This window comes from Fundulus heteroclitus, unplaced genomic scaffold (genome assembly GCF_011125445.2).
Source record: "Fundulus heteroclitus isolate FHET01 unplaced genomic scaffold, MU-UCD_Fhet_4.1 scaffold_52, whole genome shotgun sequence".
Taxonomy (NCBI): domain Eukaryota; kingdom Metazoa; phylum Chordata; class Actinopteri; order Cyprinodontiformes; family Fundulidae; genus Fundulus; species Fundulus heteroclitus.
This window is the reverse complement of record NW_023396945.1, coordinates 2,658,141-2,676,596: the sequence shown is the minus strand read 5'-3', so window position 1 is coordinate 2,676,596 and position 18,456 is coordinate 2,658,141. Positions and strand designations below refer to the sequence as shown.

Here is an 18,456-nt window from a genome sequence, read left to right as displayed (position 1 = left end):
CACAGTGGTATGGGAGGCCGTCGCACTCATGTACTGAACCCTTAATATCTTTTCCTGACGGCACAAACGGAATTCCATAGACCTTGAACTAGTCAAATCTAAAGGTTTTGTGTGATGGAGAATTTGTCAGTGTCAAATACTACTCGTCCAAGTCAAACTTCTTTGACCAAACATAGAAAAGAAACAAAAATAACTTCATTGTTCCACAACGGCCAAATTCGGACGTGACAAGTGCAAAAACGCAGACAGGATACGCCACAATTACACACTAGATTTAGCGATATGAATAAAAAGGCTCATTGAAAGTTACATTATAAAGCAGAAGAGAAACATCCATACCAAACATCCTCCTTTGTGTGTGACAATATTGGTCACTTACTACACAGTGGTGACTCTCCTGAACACATCCCTTGGAAAGTATTGCCAACCTTGCTCACACAGCCCTAAACTTTCAGCAGAAATGAAGTTCAAAGCTATGCAAACAGCAGAAAAATGTTAGAATGCTGTGGAAACTTTGAGTTTTCAAACTTAAGGAAATCCTGGACCACTTCTTAGCCATCAACTAAGAGAAAAATTCAAAATATCGCCAATGGGTTGTGCTTAAATCTGGAAAACCGTGGTTTTCATCACCGGTGAGTCTTATAACTGCCTTGAATTTTAGAAGTTTAGGTATAATTCCTCATTGACAGCTGTTATGAATATTGTTTATTTGGATCTTTGAAAGAGGTCAAATACAGGATACGTGGCAAGCCGATTTTATCTAACAATTTGGCAAGTATTGCTCAAACATGGTTGTGTAGAGGATTGTTGCTTTAACTCAATCTGCGTTTTAAAGCAAACAAACGTCCCTGGGTGGGCTCGAACCACCATCCTTTCGGTTAACAGCCGAACGCGCTAACCAATTGCGCCACAGAGACTTGGCCGGCACAGTGGTATGGGAGGCCGTCGCACTCATGTACTGAACCCTTAATATCTTTTCCTGACGGCACAAACGGAATTCCATAGACCTTGAACTAGTCAAATCTAAAGGTTTTGTGTGATGGAGAATTTGTCAGTGTCAAATACTACTCGTCCAAGTCAAACTTCTTTGACCAAACATAGAAAAGAAACAAAAATAACTTCATTGTTCCACAACGGCCAAATTCGGACGTGACAAGTGCAAAAACGCAGACAGGATACGCCACAATTACACACTAGATTTAGCGATATGAATAAAAAGGCTCATTGAAAGTTACATTATAAAGCAGAAGAGAAACATCCATACCAAACATCCTCCTTTGTGTGTGACAATATTGGTCACTTACTACACAGTGGTGACTCTCCTGAACACATCCCTTGGAAAGTATTGCCAACCTTGCTCACACAGCCCTAAACTTTCAGCAGAAATGAAGTTCAAAGCTATGCAAACAGCAGAAAAATGTTAGAATGCTGTGGAAACTTTGAGTTTTCAAACTTAAGGAAATCCTGGACCACTTCTTAGCCATCAACTAAGAGAAAAATTCAAAATATCGCCAATGGGTTGTGCTTAAATCTGGAAAACCGTGGTTTTCATCACCGGTGAGTCTTATAACTGCCTTGAATTTTAGAAGTTTAGGTATAATTCCTCATTGACAGCTGTTATGAATATTGTTTATTTGGATCTTTGAAAGAGGTCAAATACAGGATACGTGGCAAGCCGATTTTATCTAACAATTTGGCAAGTATTGCTCAAACATGGTTGTGTAGAGGATTGTTGCTTTAACTCAATCTGCGTTTTAAAGCAAACAAACGTCCCTGGGTGGGCTCGAACCACCATCCTTTCGGTTAACAGCCGAACGCGCTAACCAATTGCGCCACAGAGACTTGGCCGGCACAGTGGTATGGGAGGCCGTCGCACTCATGTACTGAACCCTTAATATCTTTTCCTGACGGCACAAACGGAATTCCATAGACCTTGAACTAGTCAAATCTAAAGGTTTTGTGTGATGGAGAATTTGTCAGTGTCAAATACTACTCGTCCAAGTCAAACTTCTTTGACCAAACATAGAAAAGAAACAAAAATAACTTCATTGTTCCACAACGGCCAAATTCGGACGTGACAAGTGCAAAAACGCAGACAGGATACGCCACAATTACACACTAGATTTAGCGATATGAATAAAAAGGCTCATTGAAAGTTACATTATAAAGCAGAAGAGAAACATCCATACCAAACATCCTCCTTTGTGTGTGACAATATTGGTCACTTACTACACAGTGGTGACTCTCCTGAACACATCCCTTGGAAAGTATTGCCAACCTTGCTCACACAGCCCTAAACTTTCAGCAGAAATGAAGTTCAAAGCTATGCAAACAGCAGAAAAATGTTAGAATGCTGTGGAAACTTTGAGTTTTCAAACTTAAGGAAATCCTGGACCACTTCTTAGCCATCAACTAAGAGAAAAATTCAAAATATCGCCAATGGGTTGTGCTTAAATCTGGAAAACCGTGGTTTTCATCACCGGTGAGTCTTATAACTGCCTTGAATTTTAGAAGTTTAGGTATAATTCCTCATTGACAGCTGTTATGAATATTGTTTATTTGGATCTTTGAAAGAGGTCAAATACAGGATACGTGGCAAGCCGATTTTATCTAACAATTTGGCAAGTATTGCTCAAACATGGTTGTGTAGAGGATTGTTGCTTTAACTCAATCTGCGTTTTAAAGCAAACAAACGTCCCTGGGTGGGCTCGAACCACCATCCTTTCGGTTAACAGCCGAACGCGCTAACCAATTGCGCCACAGAGACTTGGCCGGCACAGTGGTATGGGAGGCCGTCGCACTCATGTACTGAACCCTTAATATCTTTTCCTGACGGCACAAACGGAATTCCATAGACCTTGAACTAGTCAAATCTAAAGGTTTTGTGTGATGGAGAATTTGTCAGTGTCAAATACTACTCGTCCAAGTCAAACTTCTTTGACCAAACATAGAAAAGAAACAAAAATAACTTCATTGTTCCACAACGGCCAAATTCGGACGTGACAAGTGCAAAAACGCAGACAGGATACGCCACAATTACACACTAGATTTAGCGATATGAATAAAAAGGCTCATTGAAAGTTACATTATAAAGCAGAAGAGAAACATCCATACCAAACATCCTCCTTTGTGTGTGACAATATTGGTCACTTACTACACAGTGGTGACTCTCCTGAACACATCCCTTGGAAAGTATTGCCAACCTTGCTCACACAGCCCTAAACTTTCAGCAGAAATGAAGTTCAAAGCTATGCAAACAGCAGAAAAATGTTAGAATGCTGTGGAAACTTTGAGTTTTCAAACTTAAGGAAATCCTGGACCACTTCTTAGCCATCAACTAAGAGAAAAATTCAAAATATCGCCAATGGGTTGTGCTTAAATCTGGAAAACCGTGGTTTTCATCACCGGTGAGTCTTATAACTGCCTTGAATTTAGAAGTTTAGGTATAATTCCTCATTGACAGCTGTTATGAATATTGTTTATTTGGATCTTTGAAAGAGGTCAAATACAGGATACGTGGCAAGCCGATTTTATCTAACAATTTGGCAAGTATTGCTCAAACATGGTTGTGTAGAGGATTGTTGCTTTAACTCAATCTGCGTTTTAAAGCAAACAAACGTCCCTGGGTGGGCTCGAACCACCATCCTTTCGGTTAACAGCCGAACGCGCTAACCAATTGCGCCACAGAGACTTGGCCGGCACAGTGGTATGGGAGGCCGTCGCACTCATGTACTGAACCCTTAATATCTTTTCCTGACGGCACAAACGGAATTCCATAGACCTTGAACTAGTCAAATCTAAAGGTTTTGTGTGATGGAGAATTTGTCAGTGTCAAATACTACTCGTCCAAGTCAAACTTCTTTGACCAAACATAGAAAAGAAACAAAAATAACTTCATTGTTCCACAACGGCCAAATTCGGACGTGACAAGTGCAAAAACGCAGACAGGATACGCCACAATTACACACTAGATTTAGCGATATGAATAAAAAGGCTCATTGAAAGTTACATTATAAAGCAGAAGAGAAACATCCATACCAAACATCCTCCTTTGTGTGTGACAATATTGGTCACTTACTACACAGTGGTGACTCTCCTGAACACATCCCTTGGAAAGTATTGCCAACCTTGCTCACACAGCCCTAAACTTTCAGCAGAAATGAAGTTCAAAGCTATGCAAACAGCAGAAAAATGTTAGAATGCTGTGGAAACTTTGAGTTTTCAAACTTAAGGAAATCCTGGACCACTTCTTAGCCATCAACTAAGAGAAAAATTCAAAATATCGCCAATGGGTTGTGCTTAAATCTGGAAAACCGTGGTTTTCATCACCGGTGAGTCTTATAACTGCCTTGAATTTAGAAGTTTAGGTATAATTCCTCATTGACAGCTGTTATGAATATTGTTTATTTGGATCTTTGAAAGAGGTCAAATACAGGATACGTGGCAAGCCGATTTTATCTAACAATTTGGCAAGTATTGCTCAAACATGGTTGTGTAGAGGATTGTTGCTTTAACTCAATCTGCGTTTTAAAGCAAACAAACGTCCCTGGGTGGGCTCGAACCACCATCCTTTCGGTTAACAGCCGAACGCGCTAACCAATTGCGCCACAGAGACTTGGCCGGCACAGTGGTATGGGAGGCCGTCGCACTCATGTACTGAACCCTTAATATCTTTTCCTGACGGCACAAACGGAATTCCATAGACCTTGAACTAGTCAAATCTAAAGGTTTTGTGTGATGGAGAATTTGTCAGTGTCAAATACTACTCGTCCAAGTCAAACTTCTTTGACCAAACATAGAAAAGAAACAAAAATAACTTCATTGTTCCACAACGGCCAAATTCGGACGTGACAAGTGCAAAAACGCAGACAGGATACGCCACAATTACACACTAGATTTAGCGATATGAATAAAAAGGCTCATTGAAAGTTACATTATAAAGCAGAAGAGAAACATCCATACCAAACATCCTCCTTTGTGTGTGACAATATTGGTCACTTACTACACAGTGGTGACTCTCCTGAACACATCCCTTGGAAAGTATTGCCAACCTTGCTCACACAGCCCTAAACTTTCAGCAGAAATGAAGTTCAAAGCTATGCAAACAGCAGAAAAATGTTAGAATGCTGTGGAAACTTTGAGTTTTCAAACTTAAGGAAATCCTGGACCACTTCTTAGCCATCAACTAAGAGAAAAATTCAAAATATCGCCAATGGGTTGTGCTTAAATCTGGAAAACCGTGGTTTTCATCACCGGTGAGTCTTATAACTGCCTTGAATTTTAGAAGTTTAGGTATAATTCCTCATTGACAGCTGTTATGAATATTGTTTATTTGGATCTTTGAAAGAGGTCAAATACAGGATACGTGGCAAGCCGATTTTATCTAACAATTTGGCAAGTATTGCTCAAACATGGTTGTGTAGAGGATTGTTGCTTTAACTCAATCTGCGTTTTAAAGCAAACAAACGTCCCTGGGTGGGCTCGAACCACCATCCTTTCGGTTAACAGCCGAACGCGCTAACCAATTGCGCCACAGAGACTTGGCCGGCACAGTGGTATGGGAGGCCGTCGCACTCATGTACTGAACCCTTAATATCTTTTCCTGACGGCACAAACGGAATTCCATAGACCTTGAACTAGTCAAATCTAAAGGTTTTGTGTGATGGAGAATTTGTCAGTGTCAAATACTACTCGTCCAAGTCAAACTTCTTTGACCAAACATAGAAAAGAAACAAAAATAACTTCATTGTTCCACAACGGCCAAATTCGGACGTGACAAGTGCAAAAACGCAGACAGGATACGCCACAATTACACACTAGATTTAGCGATATGAATAAAAAGGCTCATTGAAAGTTACATTATAAAGCAGAAGAGAAACATCCATACCAAACATCCTCCTTTGTGTGTGACAATATTGGTCACTTACTACACAGTGGTGACTCTCCTGAACACATCCCTTGGAAAGTATTGCCAACCTTGCTCACACAGCCCTAAACTTTCAGCAGAAATGAAGTTCAAAGCTATGCAAACAGCAGAAAAATGTTAGAATGCTGTGGAAACTTTGAGTTTTCAAACTTAAGGAAATCCTGGACCACTTCTTAGCCATCAACTAAGAGAAAAATTCAAAATATCGCCAATGGGTTGTGCTTAAATCTGGAAAACCGTGGTTTTCATCACCGGTGAGTCTTATAACTGCCTTGAATTTTAGAAGTTTAGGTATAATTCCTCATTGACAGCTGTTATGAATATTGTTTATTTGGATCTTTGAAAGAGGTCAAATACAGGATACGTGGCAAGCCGATTTTATCTAACAATTTGGCAAGTATTGCTCAAACATGGTTGTGTAGAGGATTGTTGCTTTAACTCAATCTGCGTTTTAAAGCAAACAAACGTCCCTGGGTGGGCTCGAACCACCATCCTTTCGGTTAACAGCCGAACGCGCTAACCAATTGCGCCACAGAGACTTGGCCGGCACAGTGGTATGGGAGGCCGTCGCACTCATGTACTGAACCCTTAATATCTTTTCCTGACGGCACAAACGGAATTCCATAGACCTTGAACTAGTCAAATCTAAAGGTTTTGTGTGATGGAGAATTTGTCAGTGTCAAATACTACTCGTCCAAGTCAAACTTCTTTGACCAAACATAGAAAAGAAACAAAAATAACTTCATTGTTCCACAACGGCCAAATTCGGACGTGACAAGTGCAAAAACGCAGACAGGATACGCCACAATTACACACTAGATTTAGCGATATGAATAAAAAGGCTCATTGAAAGTTACATTATAAAGCAGAAGAGAAACATCCATACCAAACATCCTCCTTTGTGTGTGACAATATTGGTCACTTACTACACAGTGGTGACTCTCCTGAACACATCCCTTGGAAAGTATTGCCAACCTTGCTCACACAGCCCTAAACTTTCAGCAGAAATGAAGTTCAAAGCTATGCAAACAGCAGAAAAATGTTAGAATGCTGTGGAAACTTTGAGTTTTCAAACTTAAGGAAATCCTGGACCACTTCTTAGCCATCAACTAAGAGAAAAATTCAAAATATCGCCAATGGGTTGTGCTTAAATCTGGAAAACCGTGGTTTTCATCACCGGTGAGTCTTATAACTGCCTTGAATTTTAGAAGTTTAGGTATAATTCCTCATTGACAGCTGTTATGAATATTGTTTATTTGGATCTTTGAAAGAGGTCAAATACAGGATACGTGGCAAGCCGATTTTATCTAACAATTTGGCAAGTATTGCTCAAACATGGTTGTGTAGAGGATTGTTGCTTTAACTCAATCTGCGTTTTAAAGCAAACAAACGTCCCTGGGTGGGCTCGAACCACCATCCTTTCGGTTAACAGCCGAACGCGCTAACCAATTGCGCCACAGAGACTTGGCCGGCACAGTGGTATGGGAGGCCGTCGCACTCATGTACTGAACCCTTAATATCTTTTCCTGACGGCACAAACGGAATTCCATAGACCTTGAACTAGTCAAATCTAAAGGTTTTGTGTGATGGAGAATTTGTCAGTGTCAAATACTACTCGTCCAAGTCAAACTTCTTTGACCAAACATAGAAAAGAAACAAAAATAACTTCATTGTTCCACAACGGCCAAATTCGGACGTGACAAGTGCAAAAACGCAGACAGGATACGCCACAATTACACACTAGATTTAGCGATATGAATAAAAAGGCTCATTGAAAGTTACATTATAAAGCAGAAGAGAAACATCCATACCAAACATCCTCCTTTGTGTGTGACAATATTGGTCACTTACTACACAGTGGTGACTCTCCTGAACACATCCCTTGGAAAGTATTGCCAACCTTGCTCACACAGCCCTAAACTTTCAGCAGAAATGAAGTTCAAAGCTATGCAAACAGCAGAAAAATGTTAGAATGCTGTGGAAACTTTGAGTTTTCAAACTTAAGGAAATCCTGGACCACTTCTTAGCCATCAACTAAGAGAAAAATTCAAAATATCGCCAATGGGTTGTGCTTAAATCTGGAAAACCGTGGTTTTCATCACCGGTGAGTCTTATAACTGCCTTGAATTTTAGAAGTTTAGGTATAATTCCTCATTGACAGCTGTTATGAATATTGTTTATTTGGATCTTTGAAAGAGGTCAAATACAGGATACGTGGCAAGCCGATTTTATCTAACAATTTGGCAAGTATTGCTCAAACATGGTTGTGTAGAGGATTGTTGCTTTAACTCAATCTGCGTTTTAAAGCAAACAAACGTCCCTGGGTGGGCTCGAACCACCATCCTTTCGGTTAACAGCCGAACGCGCTAACCAATTGCGCCACAGAGACTTGGCCGGCACAGTGGTATGGGAGGCCGTCGCACTCATGTACTGAACCCTTAATATCTTTTCCTGACGGCACAAACGGAATTCCATAGACCTTGAACTAGTCAAATCTAAAGGTTTTGTGTGATGGAGAATTTGTCAGTGTCAAATACTACTCGTCCAAGTCAAACTTCTTTGACCAAACATAGAAAAGAAACAAAAATAACTTCATTGTTCCACAACGGCCAAATTCGGACGTGACAAGTGCAAAAACGCAGACAGGATACGCCACAATTACACACTAGATTTAGCGATATGAATAAAAAGGCTCATTGAAAGTTACATTATAAAGCAGAAGAGAAACATCCATACCAAACATCCTCCTTTGTGTGTGACAATATTGGTCACTTACTACACAGTGGTGACTCTCCTGAACACATCCCTTGGAAAGTATTGCCAACCTTGCTCACACAGCCCTAAACTTTCAGCAGAAATGAAGTTCAAAGCTATGCAAACAGCAGAAAAATGTTAGAATGCTGTGGAAACTTTGAGTTTTCAAACTTAAGGAAATCCTGGACCACTTCTTAGCCATCAACTAAGAGAAAAATTCAAAATATCGCCAATGGGTTGTGCTTAAATCTGGAAAACCGTGGTTTTCATCACCGGTGAGTCTTATAACTGCCTTGAATTTTAGAAGTTTAGGTATAATTCCTCATTGACAGCTGTTATGAATATTGTTTATTTGGATCTTTGAAAGAGGTCAAATACAGGATACGTGGCAAGCCGATTTTATCTAACAATTTGGCAAGTATTGCTCAAACATGGTTGTGTAGAGGATTGTTGCTTTAACTCAATCTGCGTTTTAAAGCAAACAAACGTCCCTGGGTGGGCTCGAACCACCATCCTTTCGGTTAACAGCCGAACGCGCTAACCAATTGCGCCACAGAGACTTGGCCGGCACAGTGGTATGGGAGGCCGTCGCACTCATGTACTGAACCCTTAATATCTTTTCCTGACGGCACAAACGGAATTCCATAGACCTTGAACTAGTCAAATCTAAAGGTTTTGTGTGATGGAGAATTTGTCAGTGTCAAATACTACTCGTCCAAGTCAAACTTCTTTGACCAAACATAGAAAAGAAACAAAAATAACTTCATTGTTCCACAACGGCCAAATTCGGACGTGACAAGTGCAAAAACGCAGACAGGATACGCCACAATTACACACTAGATTTAGCGATATGAATAAAAAGGCTCATTGAAAGTTACATTATAAAGCAGAAGAGAAACATCCATACCAAACATCCTCCTTTGTGTGTGACAATATTGGTCACTTACTACACAGTGGTGACTCTCCTGAACACATCCCTTGGAAAGTATTGCCAACCTTGCTCACACAGCCCTAAACTTTCAGCAGAAATGAAGTTCAAAGCTATGCAAACAGCAGAAAAATGTTAGAATGCTGTGGAAACTTTGAGTTTTCAAACTTAAGGAAATCCTGGACCACTTCTTAGCCATCAACTAAGAGAAAAATTCAAAATATCGCCAATGGGTTGTGCTTAAATCTGGAAAACCGTGGTTTTCATCACCGGTGCAGTCTTATAACTGCCTTGAATTTTAGAAGTTTAGGTATAATTCCTCATTGACAGCTGTTATGAATATTGTTTATTTGGATCTTTGAAAGAGGTCAAATACAGGATACGTGGCAAGCCGATTTTATCTAACAATTTGGCAAGTATTGCTCAAACATGGTTGTGTAGAGGATTGTTGCTTTAACTCAATCTGCGTTTTAAAGCAAACAAACGTCCCTGGGTGGGCTCGAACCACCATCCTTTCGGTTAACAGCCGAACGCGCTAACCAATTGCGCCACAGAGACTTGGCCGGCACAGTGGTATGGGAGGCCGTCGCAGTCATGTACTGAACCCTTAATATCTTTTCCTGACGGCACAAACGGAATTCCATAGACCTTGAACTAGTCAAATCTAAAGGTTTTGTGTGATGGAGAATTTGTCAGTGTCAAATACTACTCGTCCAAGTCAAACTTCTTTGACCAAACATAGAAAAGAAACAAAAATAACTTCATTGTTCCACAACGGCCAAATTCGGACGTGACAAGTGCAAAAACGCAGACAGGATACGCCACAATTACACACTAGATTTAGCGATATGAATAAAAAGGCTCATTGAAAGTTACATTATAAAGCAGAAGAGAAACATCCATACCAAACATCCTCCTTTGTGTGTGACAATATTGGTCACTTACTACACAGTGGTGACTCTCCTGAACACATCCCTTGGAAAGTATTGCCAACCTTGCTCACACAGCCCTAAACTTTCAGCAGAAATGAAGTTCAAAGCTATGCAAACAGCAGAAAAATGTTAGAATGCTGTGGAAACTTTGAGTTTTCAAACTTAAGGAAATCCTGGACCACTTCTTAGCCATCAACTAAGAGAAAAATTCAAAATATCGCCAATGGGTTGTGCTTAAATCTGGAAAACCGTGGTTTTCATCACCGGTGAGTCTTATAACTGCCTTGAATTTTAGAAGTTTAGGTATAATTCCTCATTGACAGCTGTTATGAATATTGTTTATTTGGATCTTTGAAAGAGGTCAAATACAGGATACGTGGCAAGCCGATTTTATGTAACAATTTGGCAAGTATTGCTCAAACATGGTTGTGTAGAGGATTGTTGCTTTAACTCAATCTGCGTTTTAAAGCAAACAAACGTCCCTGGGTGGGCTCGAACCACCATCCTTTCGGTTAACAGCCGAACGCGCTAACCAATTGCGCCACAGAGACTTGGCTGGCACAGTGGTATGGGAGGCCGTCACACTCATGTACTGAACCCTTAATATCTTTTCCTGACGGCACAAACGGAATTCCATAGACCTTGAACTAGTCAAATCTAAAGGTTTTGTGTGATGGAGAATTTGTCAGTGTCAAATACTACTCGTCCAAGTCAAACTTCTTTGACCAAACATAAAAAAAAAAAAAAAAAAAACTTCATTGTTCCACAACGGCTAAATTCGGACGTGACAAGTGCAAAAACGCAGACAGTATACGCCACAATTACACACTAGATTTAGCGATATGAATAAAAAGGCTCATTGAAAGTTACATTATAAAGCAGAAGAGAAACATCCATACCAAACATCCTCCTTTGTGTGTGACAATATTGGTCACTTACTACACAGTGGTGACTCTCCTGAACACATCCCTTGGAAAGTATTGCCAACCTTGCTCACACAGCCCTAAACTTTCAGCAGAAATGAAGTTCAAAGCTATGCAAACAGCAGAAAAATGTTAGAATGCTGTGGAAACTTTGAGTTTTCAAACTTAAGGAAATCCTGGACCACTTCTTAGCCATCAACTAAGAGAAAAATTCAAAATATCGCCAATGGGTTGTGCTTAAATCTGGAAAACCGTGGTTTTCATCACCGGTGATTCTTATAACTGCCTTGAATTTTAGAAGTTTAGGTATAATTCCTCATTGACAGCTGTTATGAATATTGTTTATTTGGATCTTTGAAAGAGGTCAAATACAGGATACGTGGCAAGCCGATTTTATGTAACAATTTGGCAAGTATTGCTCAAACATGGTTTTGTAGAGGATTGTCGCTTTAACTCAATCTGCGTTTTAAAGCACTACTCAATAGAACTTAAATGATTAAGAAGTTTATTTTGAGGACTGGTCCAAAGATTACAACTTCTGTCGTTGTCAGAATTTAAAAGCAGGAAATTTAAAGTCTTCCAGGTTTGGATGTCATCAAGGCATGCCTGTAGTCAAACTATTTTGTTTAAATTTTCCACATTTTATTCCAACTGTTTTTACTTGTTTTGGTTTTTTTTCCAGTTTATATTTTCCAATGTCTTAATCATGTAAAGCACTTTGCATTGACTTGCACTGAAATTTGTTATACAAATAAATTTGCCTTACCTTACCTTATTGGTCGCACACCATCCAGCTGAACGTAAACATAAGTGTGCAATTCAAGTATTTTGAGTGGTCGATCCGAGCTTTCGCCGAGCCATGGCTGTCTGCTGAGAGCGTGTTGGGCATGCGCACTGCGATTTTAGATGTCTATTTGAACAAACGTCGGTGGGTCGGCCTCAATATTAAGGCGCTTCAAGAGGATTTAGCCTACTGAGCTTGTCAGTTATCTGGCAGACTTAGATATTTAGACACAAATGTGTCTAACAAAATTTTATTGGTAAGGGAATCGGTATTTATTTATTTTTTTCTACAAAATTACTCTATAAAGAACGATCATGTCCCACTGGTTATTGCAGCACAGAGCTCCACAGCGACATCTGGTGTGGATACTGAACACCAGTAAGTACAATTCATGTGTTCTGTTGCCATCTAGTGGCTGAACAAGAAACTACATTAAACTTGCAATGTAACAGTTCAAAGTTATCTATCTGACTTTTATTTATTAGTATTTACCAATTAAACCGGTAATCTTAGCTACTGATCTTGAGATGTAATATATATATATTTATTTATTTATCATGAACGTAGCACAGATCAGCCAAGGCTGGGTCTCCTCCTCCTCTTAGGGAGACGGACTGCCACCTGTAAACGCAGAGCTGTGCGTCACGCCTCTCAGCCCACAGCCTCCTGGATATGTGCGCGCTCGGCCCGGGCTGGCACTTAAACATGGTCTGACTGACGCTATGCGCGATGAATGCCACACGGGGTCTTCTGACCGTTTTGAGTCTGGTGTGCCACACTGAATCGATGTGCTCACCAACCTCCTACTACAAGAACTGCTGGATCCGACGCTTCCCGGGGATCTTTATCGATATCGAGGAGTCCCTGAGAAGAGGAGCGCAGCTCCTCAGGTCCTACCCAGAGGAGACGGCGCTGAAATGCAGCCGCAGCTGCTGCCTCGCCAGAAACTGTAAGTTCTCCCTTTGTGCTTGCTGGCAGGTAACTTTACATACGTTCACCTCTGCTGATCAGTTTCCTCTCTTCCCAAAGTTTCCTGTAATCTGGCCATATTTCACTTTGATGTCACACAAGAGAGCGTGAACTGCGTCCACCTCCACTGTCCAACGCTGGAGAGCTGCATCCTGAGTCACAGGGAGAACGTTGTCCTCTACAACATTACAAAGGGTAAGCCAAAGCACCCAGAGGAAGCTTTTTCTAACCGAAACGTTCCAACTTTAAGCCGATAGACGCTGGATTTCTAGTGTCAGTCCGCCAAGATCTTAACTTTCTGAAAACTAGTGCCTGGTGATAATATTCACACCCTTTTTGGAACTTTTTCCCATTTTCTCATGTTTCCACCAAACCCTTCAGTTTATTTTATATGGGTGTCCTGTGACAGACCAACACAAAGTATAGTACATGGTAGTGAAGTGGCAGAAAAACGAGACATGATTTTCACGAGTCCATGTTTAAAAATCATAAAATTGTGTATTCATTGAGTTCAAACTCCGTGCACCCATAGACTGAACAATCAACAGCATTCTTTTTTATTTAACCAGCTAAATTGTTAAGAAGAAATTCTTATTTACAATAAGGAGCTGGTGGAGAGGGAAGCAGGGGACAAATCAAACAACACATCACACAATACAGTTGTGAATTTTAGAACAATATGAATATCATTAAAAAACACTAAACAATGCTCTGATATAAACATAGAAAGACATTAAACACTAAACATTTCACACATACATGCACGTTTCAAGCAACATAATAATTAAAGTATTTGAAAAAGTTGCTATTGAGAACTCCTTGTTAGTACGTTTTGAAGCTCTTTTCCTGTAGCAGCAGATAATGGAAAGAATATATATACACACATATACACACACACACACACATATATATATATATATATATATATATATATATATATATATATATATATATATATATATATACTTTTTTCACATTTTTCACGTTTCAACTAACATGAATATTTCCTCGCATTTTATGTGACAGACAAACAAAATGTTGCATATTCATCTAATAGCCCAGTCTGAGTCTGATTAGTTGGAGAGCAGTTGTGCCCAATGTATTCTACCCCATTGGCCTTGTTCATGTTTTGTTGCCTCACAACCTGGAATTAAAATGGATTTTTAAGAGTTTGCACCATTTTATCTAAAAAAAAAAACCTGCCCACCACTTGAAGATGTATTCATTTTATTTTTACTACAAGGCAAACAACCAAGAGGACAGCATAACACAAAACTTCAGAGTGCATAACTGTACACCCTTCCTTAAATCACTACTTTGTTGAGGCACTTTGTGCGGCAAATCCAGCTGCAAGTTGCTTTGCATCAGTCTATGTGCTCATCACGTCTTGCCACTGGGATTTATGCCCATTCCTGAAGGCTAAACCTCCCTAGCTCCTTGGATGGTTTTTGCTTGTGAACAGCGGTCTTTAAAATCTCAGTGATTTGAAACCCCAGTTTCAAATCACAGGCTGACTGACACAGGTTTCCTGAAGATTATCCCTGTATTTTGCACCATCCACCTTTCCCTCGGCCCGGACCAGTTTCCCAGTCCCTGCTGCTGAAAAGCATCCCCACAGTATGATGTCACCACCACAGTGTTTCACTGTGTGGTGTTCTTGGGGTGATGGGATGTGTTGGGTCTGCGCCAGACATGTTTTCTTGTTGGCCGAAAAGTACAGTTTCAGTCGGGTTTTACAAGGGCACCTGTCTCACTACATTTTGTGAGTCGTCCATGTAGGCAAACTCAAAATGTGCCCTTCTTTATTTTAAACACCAAGTAATGGCTTTTTTTCTATGGACAGATCGTCCAGCCTGTGCTTTGGAGCTCTGCATCTCCTCAGGGGTTACCTTTGGTCTCCGTGCTGCCTCTATATTAGATGCCCTTCTGTCCCTCACGTCATTTTTTTTTTTTTTTTGCGGTACCATGTGCTTTCTATTTGAAGGTGATGGATTTGATGGTGCTCTAGTAAAACATTAGAGATTTAGTTATTTCTTTAAATCCTCACCCTGACTTGTACTTCTCTGTAACTTTGTCCCTGACGTTTTTGGAGAACCCGTTGTCTTCATGGTGCAATGCATCTGGCTTAGTACTGCTGCAGCCTCTGGGGCATTTTAGAAAAGGTGCGTTTATACTGACAGATCATGTGGCACTTAGATTGCACACAGGTGGATTTCATCTCACTAACTATGGGACTTTTGAATTTACCTGGTTGCACCAGAACATTTTAGGGGCTTTATAGCAAAGAGGAGTGACACATATGCACGTGTGAAATAACAAAAAACATTTTTTTGATTTGTTTTCTCATTTCACTTACCAGATTAGAATATTTTGTGCAGACCTACAATATAAAATATTTGAAATAATTTAAATTACAGCTTTGAATATAGCACAATAACTTTAAAAGCCAGGGAGGTGAATACTTTTACAAGGTACTATACCTTTCCATTTTTTTTTGTCAGAGTAAAGCTCACATCATGATACTGGTGCTGTACTATGTTTCTGCTGTGTTTCAATGTAGATGATGTGTTGAGGGTGATGCAAAGTGTTGGTTTTCCATCACACAGGTTTTTCTTGTAGACCAAAAGGTCTGACCAGAGCTCCTTCTTCCATATGTTTGCCGTACCCCCACCTGAGCTGCAGATCTCTGTGCAGCTCCTTCAGAGTTACCTATTGGTTGTATCTCTGATTAATGCTTAGTCTATCAGTTAAGGAGAACAGCCATCACAGGTAGGTTTGCCATTTTGCCATTCTTTTTTCCCCGATTTCAGGTCTATCGCACACAACACCATTAAATTACATTGAATTGTAACAGAACAAAAAGTGAAGAACTTCAAGGGGTATGACTTCTATCAGAAGGCTCCAGGTAGATTACTTGGGGTATATTTTAAAACACACCCAGCACATGGTTTTATTAAACTGTAGAGGTAAAATCACCTAAAAAAAAAAAAAGAGAGAAAATGTGTTATAGGGTATAAAACATTAATTATTTTTCTTCCTGGTCCAGGTGTGGATCCTGATCTCTTAGTGTTTGGAAAACACTTCACCTCCAACGTCCGTGTGCTGCCCCACCACTACAGCAGAGTGAACGCCTCAGATCCTCTGCCCTCAGACAAGCGACAGTTCATCCATCCGCCTCCTCATCCTGTGCGACCTCCCACCTCTGCACCCTCCGTGAAACCTCGGCATCCCACGACGGAAGCAGACACCACCACAGCACAGCGGAGCGTCCCTCAGCCCACAACCGCCTCTCCAACCAAAACCACAGTTTGTTGCACCGAACAAACCTCCCCATCCTCGGAAAAGCATGCGCGTACAACAATCCGGACGACTGCTGGAACATCTGCCGAGCCTAGCATCACCACGTCGAATTTGGTCACCAGCGCAACCTCCGTCGACCCGGAGACACCTCCAGGGTCATTGACAACTGCGAAACCCTTCACACCCGTTCCTGTCCATCGTTCAACCACCGCCGTCCACAAGCTGCCCAGCAGCTCTTCAACAACTCCAACGAGGGACACAGAGAGCAACACCACCCTGGATGGCACCGCTGGGCGAAACCACACTGCAGGCGGCGGTGATGAAGGTCAGGAAGTTGGCGAGGGGGACGCTGTAGATGACCCAGGCGGCCACGTGCCACCTGGGTGGCACGTGGCCGCCCACACCTTACTGGTTGCTGTGGCCATCTGTGTCACCCTCCTGCTGAGCTGCTGTTGCTCCGTTCTGCTGGTGGTGAGCTGGAGGGCCCAGAGGAAGAGGATAGGCCGTTATCGCACCTCGTGGAGAGGAAAACGAGGCTCCATGCGTCTGATTAAATATGTGCTGGTTAAGGAGAACTGCTGAAAGACCGAACTGCCAGAAATGAGGGGGATGCTTAACCCCAGTCACGTAGGAGTAGGCATTAGCCTGTTACTGGTTAAAAGTTAGTTTAAAAACCTCTAAAAGTTTCTCCACAGCTACGGTTCCTACGATCTAATGACATGCAGGAGGAGCAGAAGAGACGAGTTTTCTTTAGCTGCATTGACTATAAAATAATATATTACCACCCAGCCCCCACATGTTGCTGTGCAATGCTGGTCAGCTAGCTGAAAAGGGGTCACTGTGCTCTACAAGAAAGACAGATTTGCCTTTTTGGAAATATTTGGTTTAGAAACCAAATCTGCAGCACTTCTTATTAACCAGCTAAAATCTGCTTGTTATACCTGCCTTACTTTATAAATAGACAAACGGCAAACAGACAAAATATTCAGTGTTATAAAGCCAATACTAATCTGGGTAGCAGGGTTTTTTTTCCCCCCTTTTGCTGTTGTCTGACACTTCATATTGATTTAATACATACATGCATGGCAGCAACCAGATACGTTCAGGCATGCATGCTTACTGAGGATGACTTGCTGAAATTCAAACCGAGCATAACAATTTAAATTAAGGAACAATTTAAGTGTCTTTGACCGGAGCATAGTTGTTTGTGCCAAACAGGCTAGTCTGAATACTTCTCAGTGTTTCTCTTGAGTTTACTGAGAATTGTCCAAAAGAAAAAAACATCTAGGGAGCAGAGACAGACGCTACAATTTAAGTTCAACAAAATTAGACACTACCAGATATGAAAAATGTTGCCTGATGCATTGAGTCTAGATTCCCGCTGCAACATTTAGGTGGTAGGGTCAGAATTTGGTGTAAATAACAGAAAAAAAAATCCACCCCTTATATTCACAGTTCAGGCTGGTGGTGGTGGTGGTATTATGGCGTGGGTTCAAATTTTTTGGCACACTTTGGGGCCTTTTAACACCACCTGATCATCACAAACGCCACAACCTACCTGACTGTTGTTGCAAAGCACCATTCACTCATCTTGAGACGGCTCATTTCAGCAGGTCTTAACAGTCTCAGTCCAACAAAACCCATTTGGTATGTGGTGGATGGCACGAAAGCTTAATTATCAGCTGACAAATCTGCAGCAACTGAATGACGACATCATGTGAAGATGGACAAAAATATCAGAAGAATCTTCCTGATTTAAGGCTGTTCTGAAGGCAAAAAGTGGTCCAACCTGCTACTAGCAAGGTGCTGTGGTGTACAGACAGCATTATTATGGCGGTTATACACTGTATGTAGTTTAGTAGCAGACAGTAGGAATCATCGTTGCCAATTTTAAAAATTGGTTAGATTGTGCTTTCCATTTTGGTTTTAAATTGTTACAC

The 18,456-nt window shown here is 40.9% G+C and overlaps 1 protein-coding gene and 12 non-coding genes across 13 annotated transcripts; 1 reads left to right on the top strand and 12 right to left on the bottom strand.

Moving 5' to 3' along the window:
* Positions 1-843: 843 nt before the first annotated feature.
* On the bottom strand, positions 844-917 carry trnan-guu. The gene has a single exon. It is a non-coding gene; the product is annotated as a tRNA-Asn (tRNA).
* Positions 918-1,768: 851 nt separating this feature from the next.
* trnan-guu lies at positions 1,769-1,842 on the bottom strand. Its single transcript has one exon. It is a non-coding gene; the product is annotated as a tRNA-Asn (tRNA).
* An 851-nt stretch (positions 1,843-2,693) lies between these two features.
* Positions 2,694-2,767, bottom strand: trnan-guu. The gene has a single exon. It is a non-coding gene; the product is annotated as a tRNA-Asn (tRNA).
* An 850-nt stretch (positions 2,768-3,617) lies between these two features.
* Positions 3,618-3,691, bottom strand: trnan-guu. The gene has a single exon. It is a non-coding gene; the product is annotated as a tRNA-Asn (tRNA).
* An 850-nt stretch (positions 3,692-4,541) lies between these two features.
* trnan-guu lies at positions 4,542-4,615 on the bottom strand. The gene has a single exon. It is a non-coding gene; the product is annotated as a tRNA-Asn (tRNA).
* Positions 4,616-5,466: 851 nt separating this feature from the next.
* Positions 5,467-5,540, bottom strand: trnan-guu. The gene has a single exon. It is a non-coding gene; the product is annotated as a tRNA-Asn (tRNA).
* An 851-nt stretch (positions 5,541-6,391) lies between these two features.
* On the bottom strand, positions 6,392-6,465 carry trnan-guu. The gene has a single exon. It is a non-coding gene; the product is annotated as a tRNA-Asn (tRNA).
* An 851-nt stretch (positions 6,466-7,316) lies between these two features.
* Positions 7,317-7,390, bottom strand: trnan-guu. Its single transcript has one exon. It is a non-coding gene; the product is annotated as a tRNA-Asn (tRNA).
* An 851-nt stretch (positions 7,391-8,241) lies between these two features.
* trnan-guu lies at positions 8,242-8,315 on the bottom strand. The gene has a single exon. It is a non-coding gene; the product is annotated as a tRNA-Asn (tRNA).
* An 851-nt stretch (positions 8,316-9,166) lies between these two features.
* Positions 9,167-9,240, bottom strand: trnan-guu. Its single transcript has one exon. It is a non-coding gene; the product is annotated as a tRNA-Asn (tRNA).
* Positions 9,241-10,092: 852 nt separating this feature from the next.
* trnan-guu lies at positions 10,093-10,166 on the bottom strand. The gene has a single exon. It is a non-coding gene; the product is annotated as a tRNA-Asn (tRNA).
* Positions 10,167-11,017: 851 nt separating this feature from the next.
* trnan-guu lies at positions 11,018-11,091 on the bottom strand. The gene has a single exon. It is a non-coding gene; the product is annotated as a tRNA-Asn (tRNA).
* Positions 11,092-12,908: 1,817 nt separating this feature from the next.
* On the top strand, positions 12,909-17,466 carry LOC105938532 (MANSC domain-containing protein 4). The gene is made up of 3 exons (XM_012880300.3): positions 12,909-13,196; positions 13,277-13,411; positions 16,263-17,466. The coding sequence occupies exons 1-3, from the start codon at positions 12,977-12,979 to the stop codon at positions 17,096-17,098; spliced, it is 1,191 nt and encodes a 396-aa protein (XP_012735754.2). The 5' UTR covers positions 12,909-12,976; the 3' UTR covers positions 17,099-17,466.
* Positions 17,467-18,456: the final 990 nt, after the last annotated feature.

Bases quoted from the DNA above. Each gene is read 5' to 3' on its own strand.
- LOC105938532 (XM_012880300.3), top strand. From the start codon at position 12,977: ATGAATGCCACACGGGGTCTTCTGACCGTTTTGAGTCTGGTGTGCCAC. The intron at 13,197-13,276 runs GTAAGTTCTCCC...CTCTTCCCAAAG, and splicing joins CTGCTGCCTCGCCAGAAACT to TTTCCTGTAATCTGGCCATA. The intron at 13,412-16,262 runs GTAAGCCAAAGC...TTCCTGGTCCAG, and splicing joins CCTCTACAACATTACAAAGG to GTGTGGATCCTGATCTCTTA.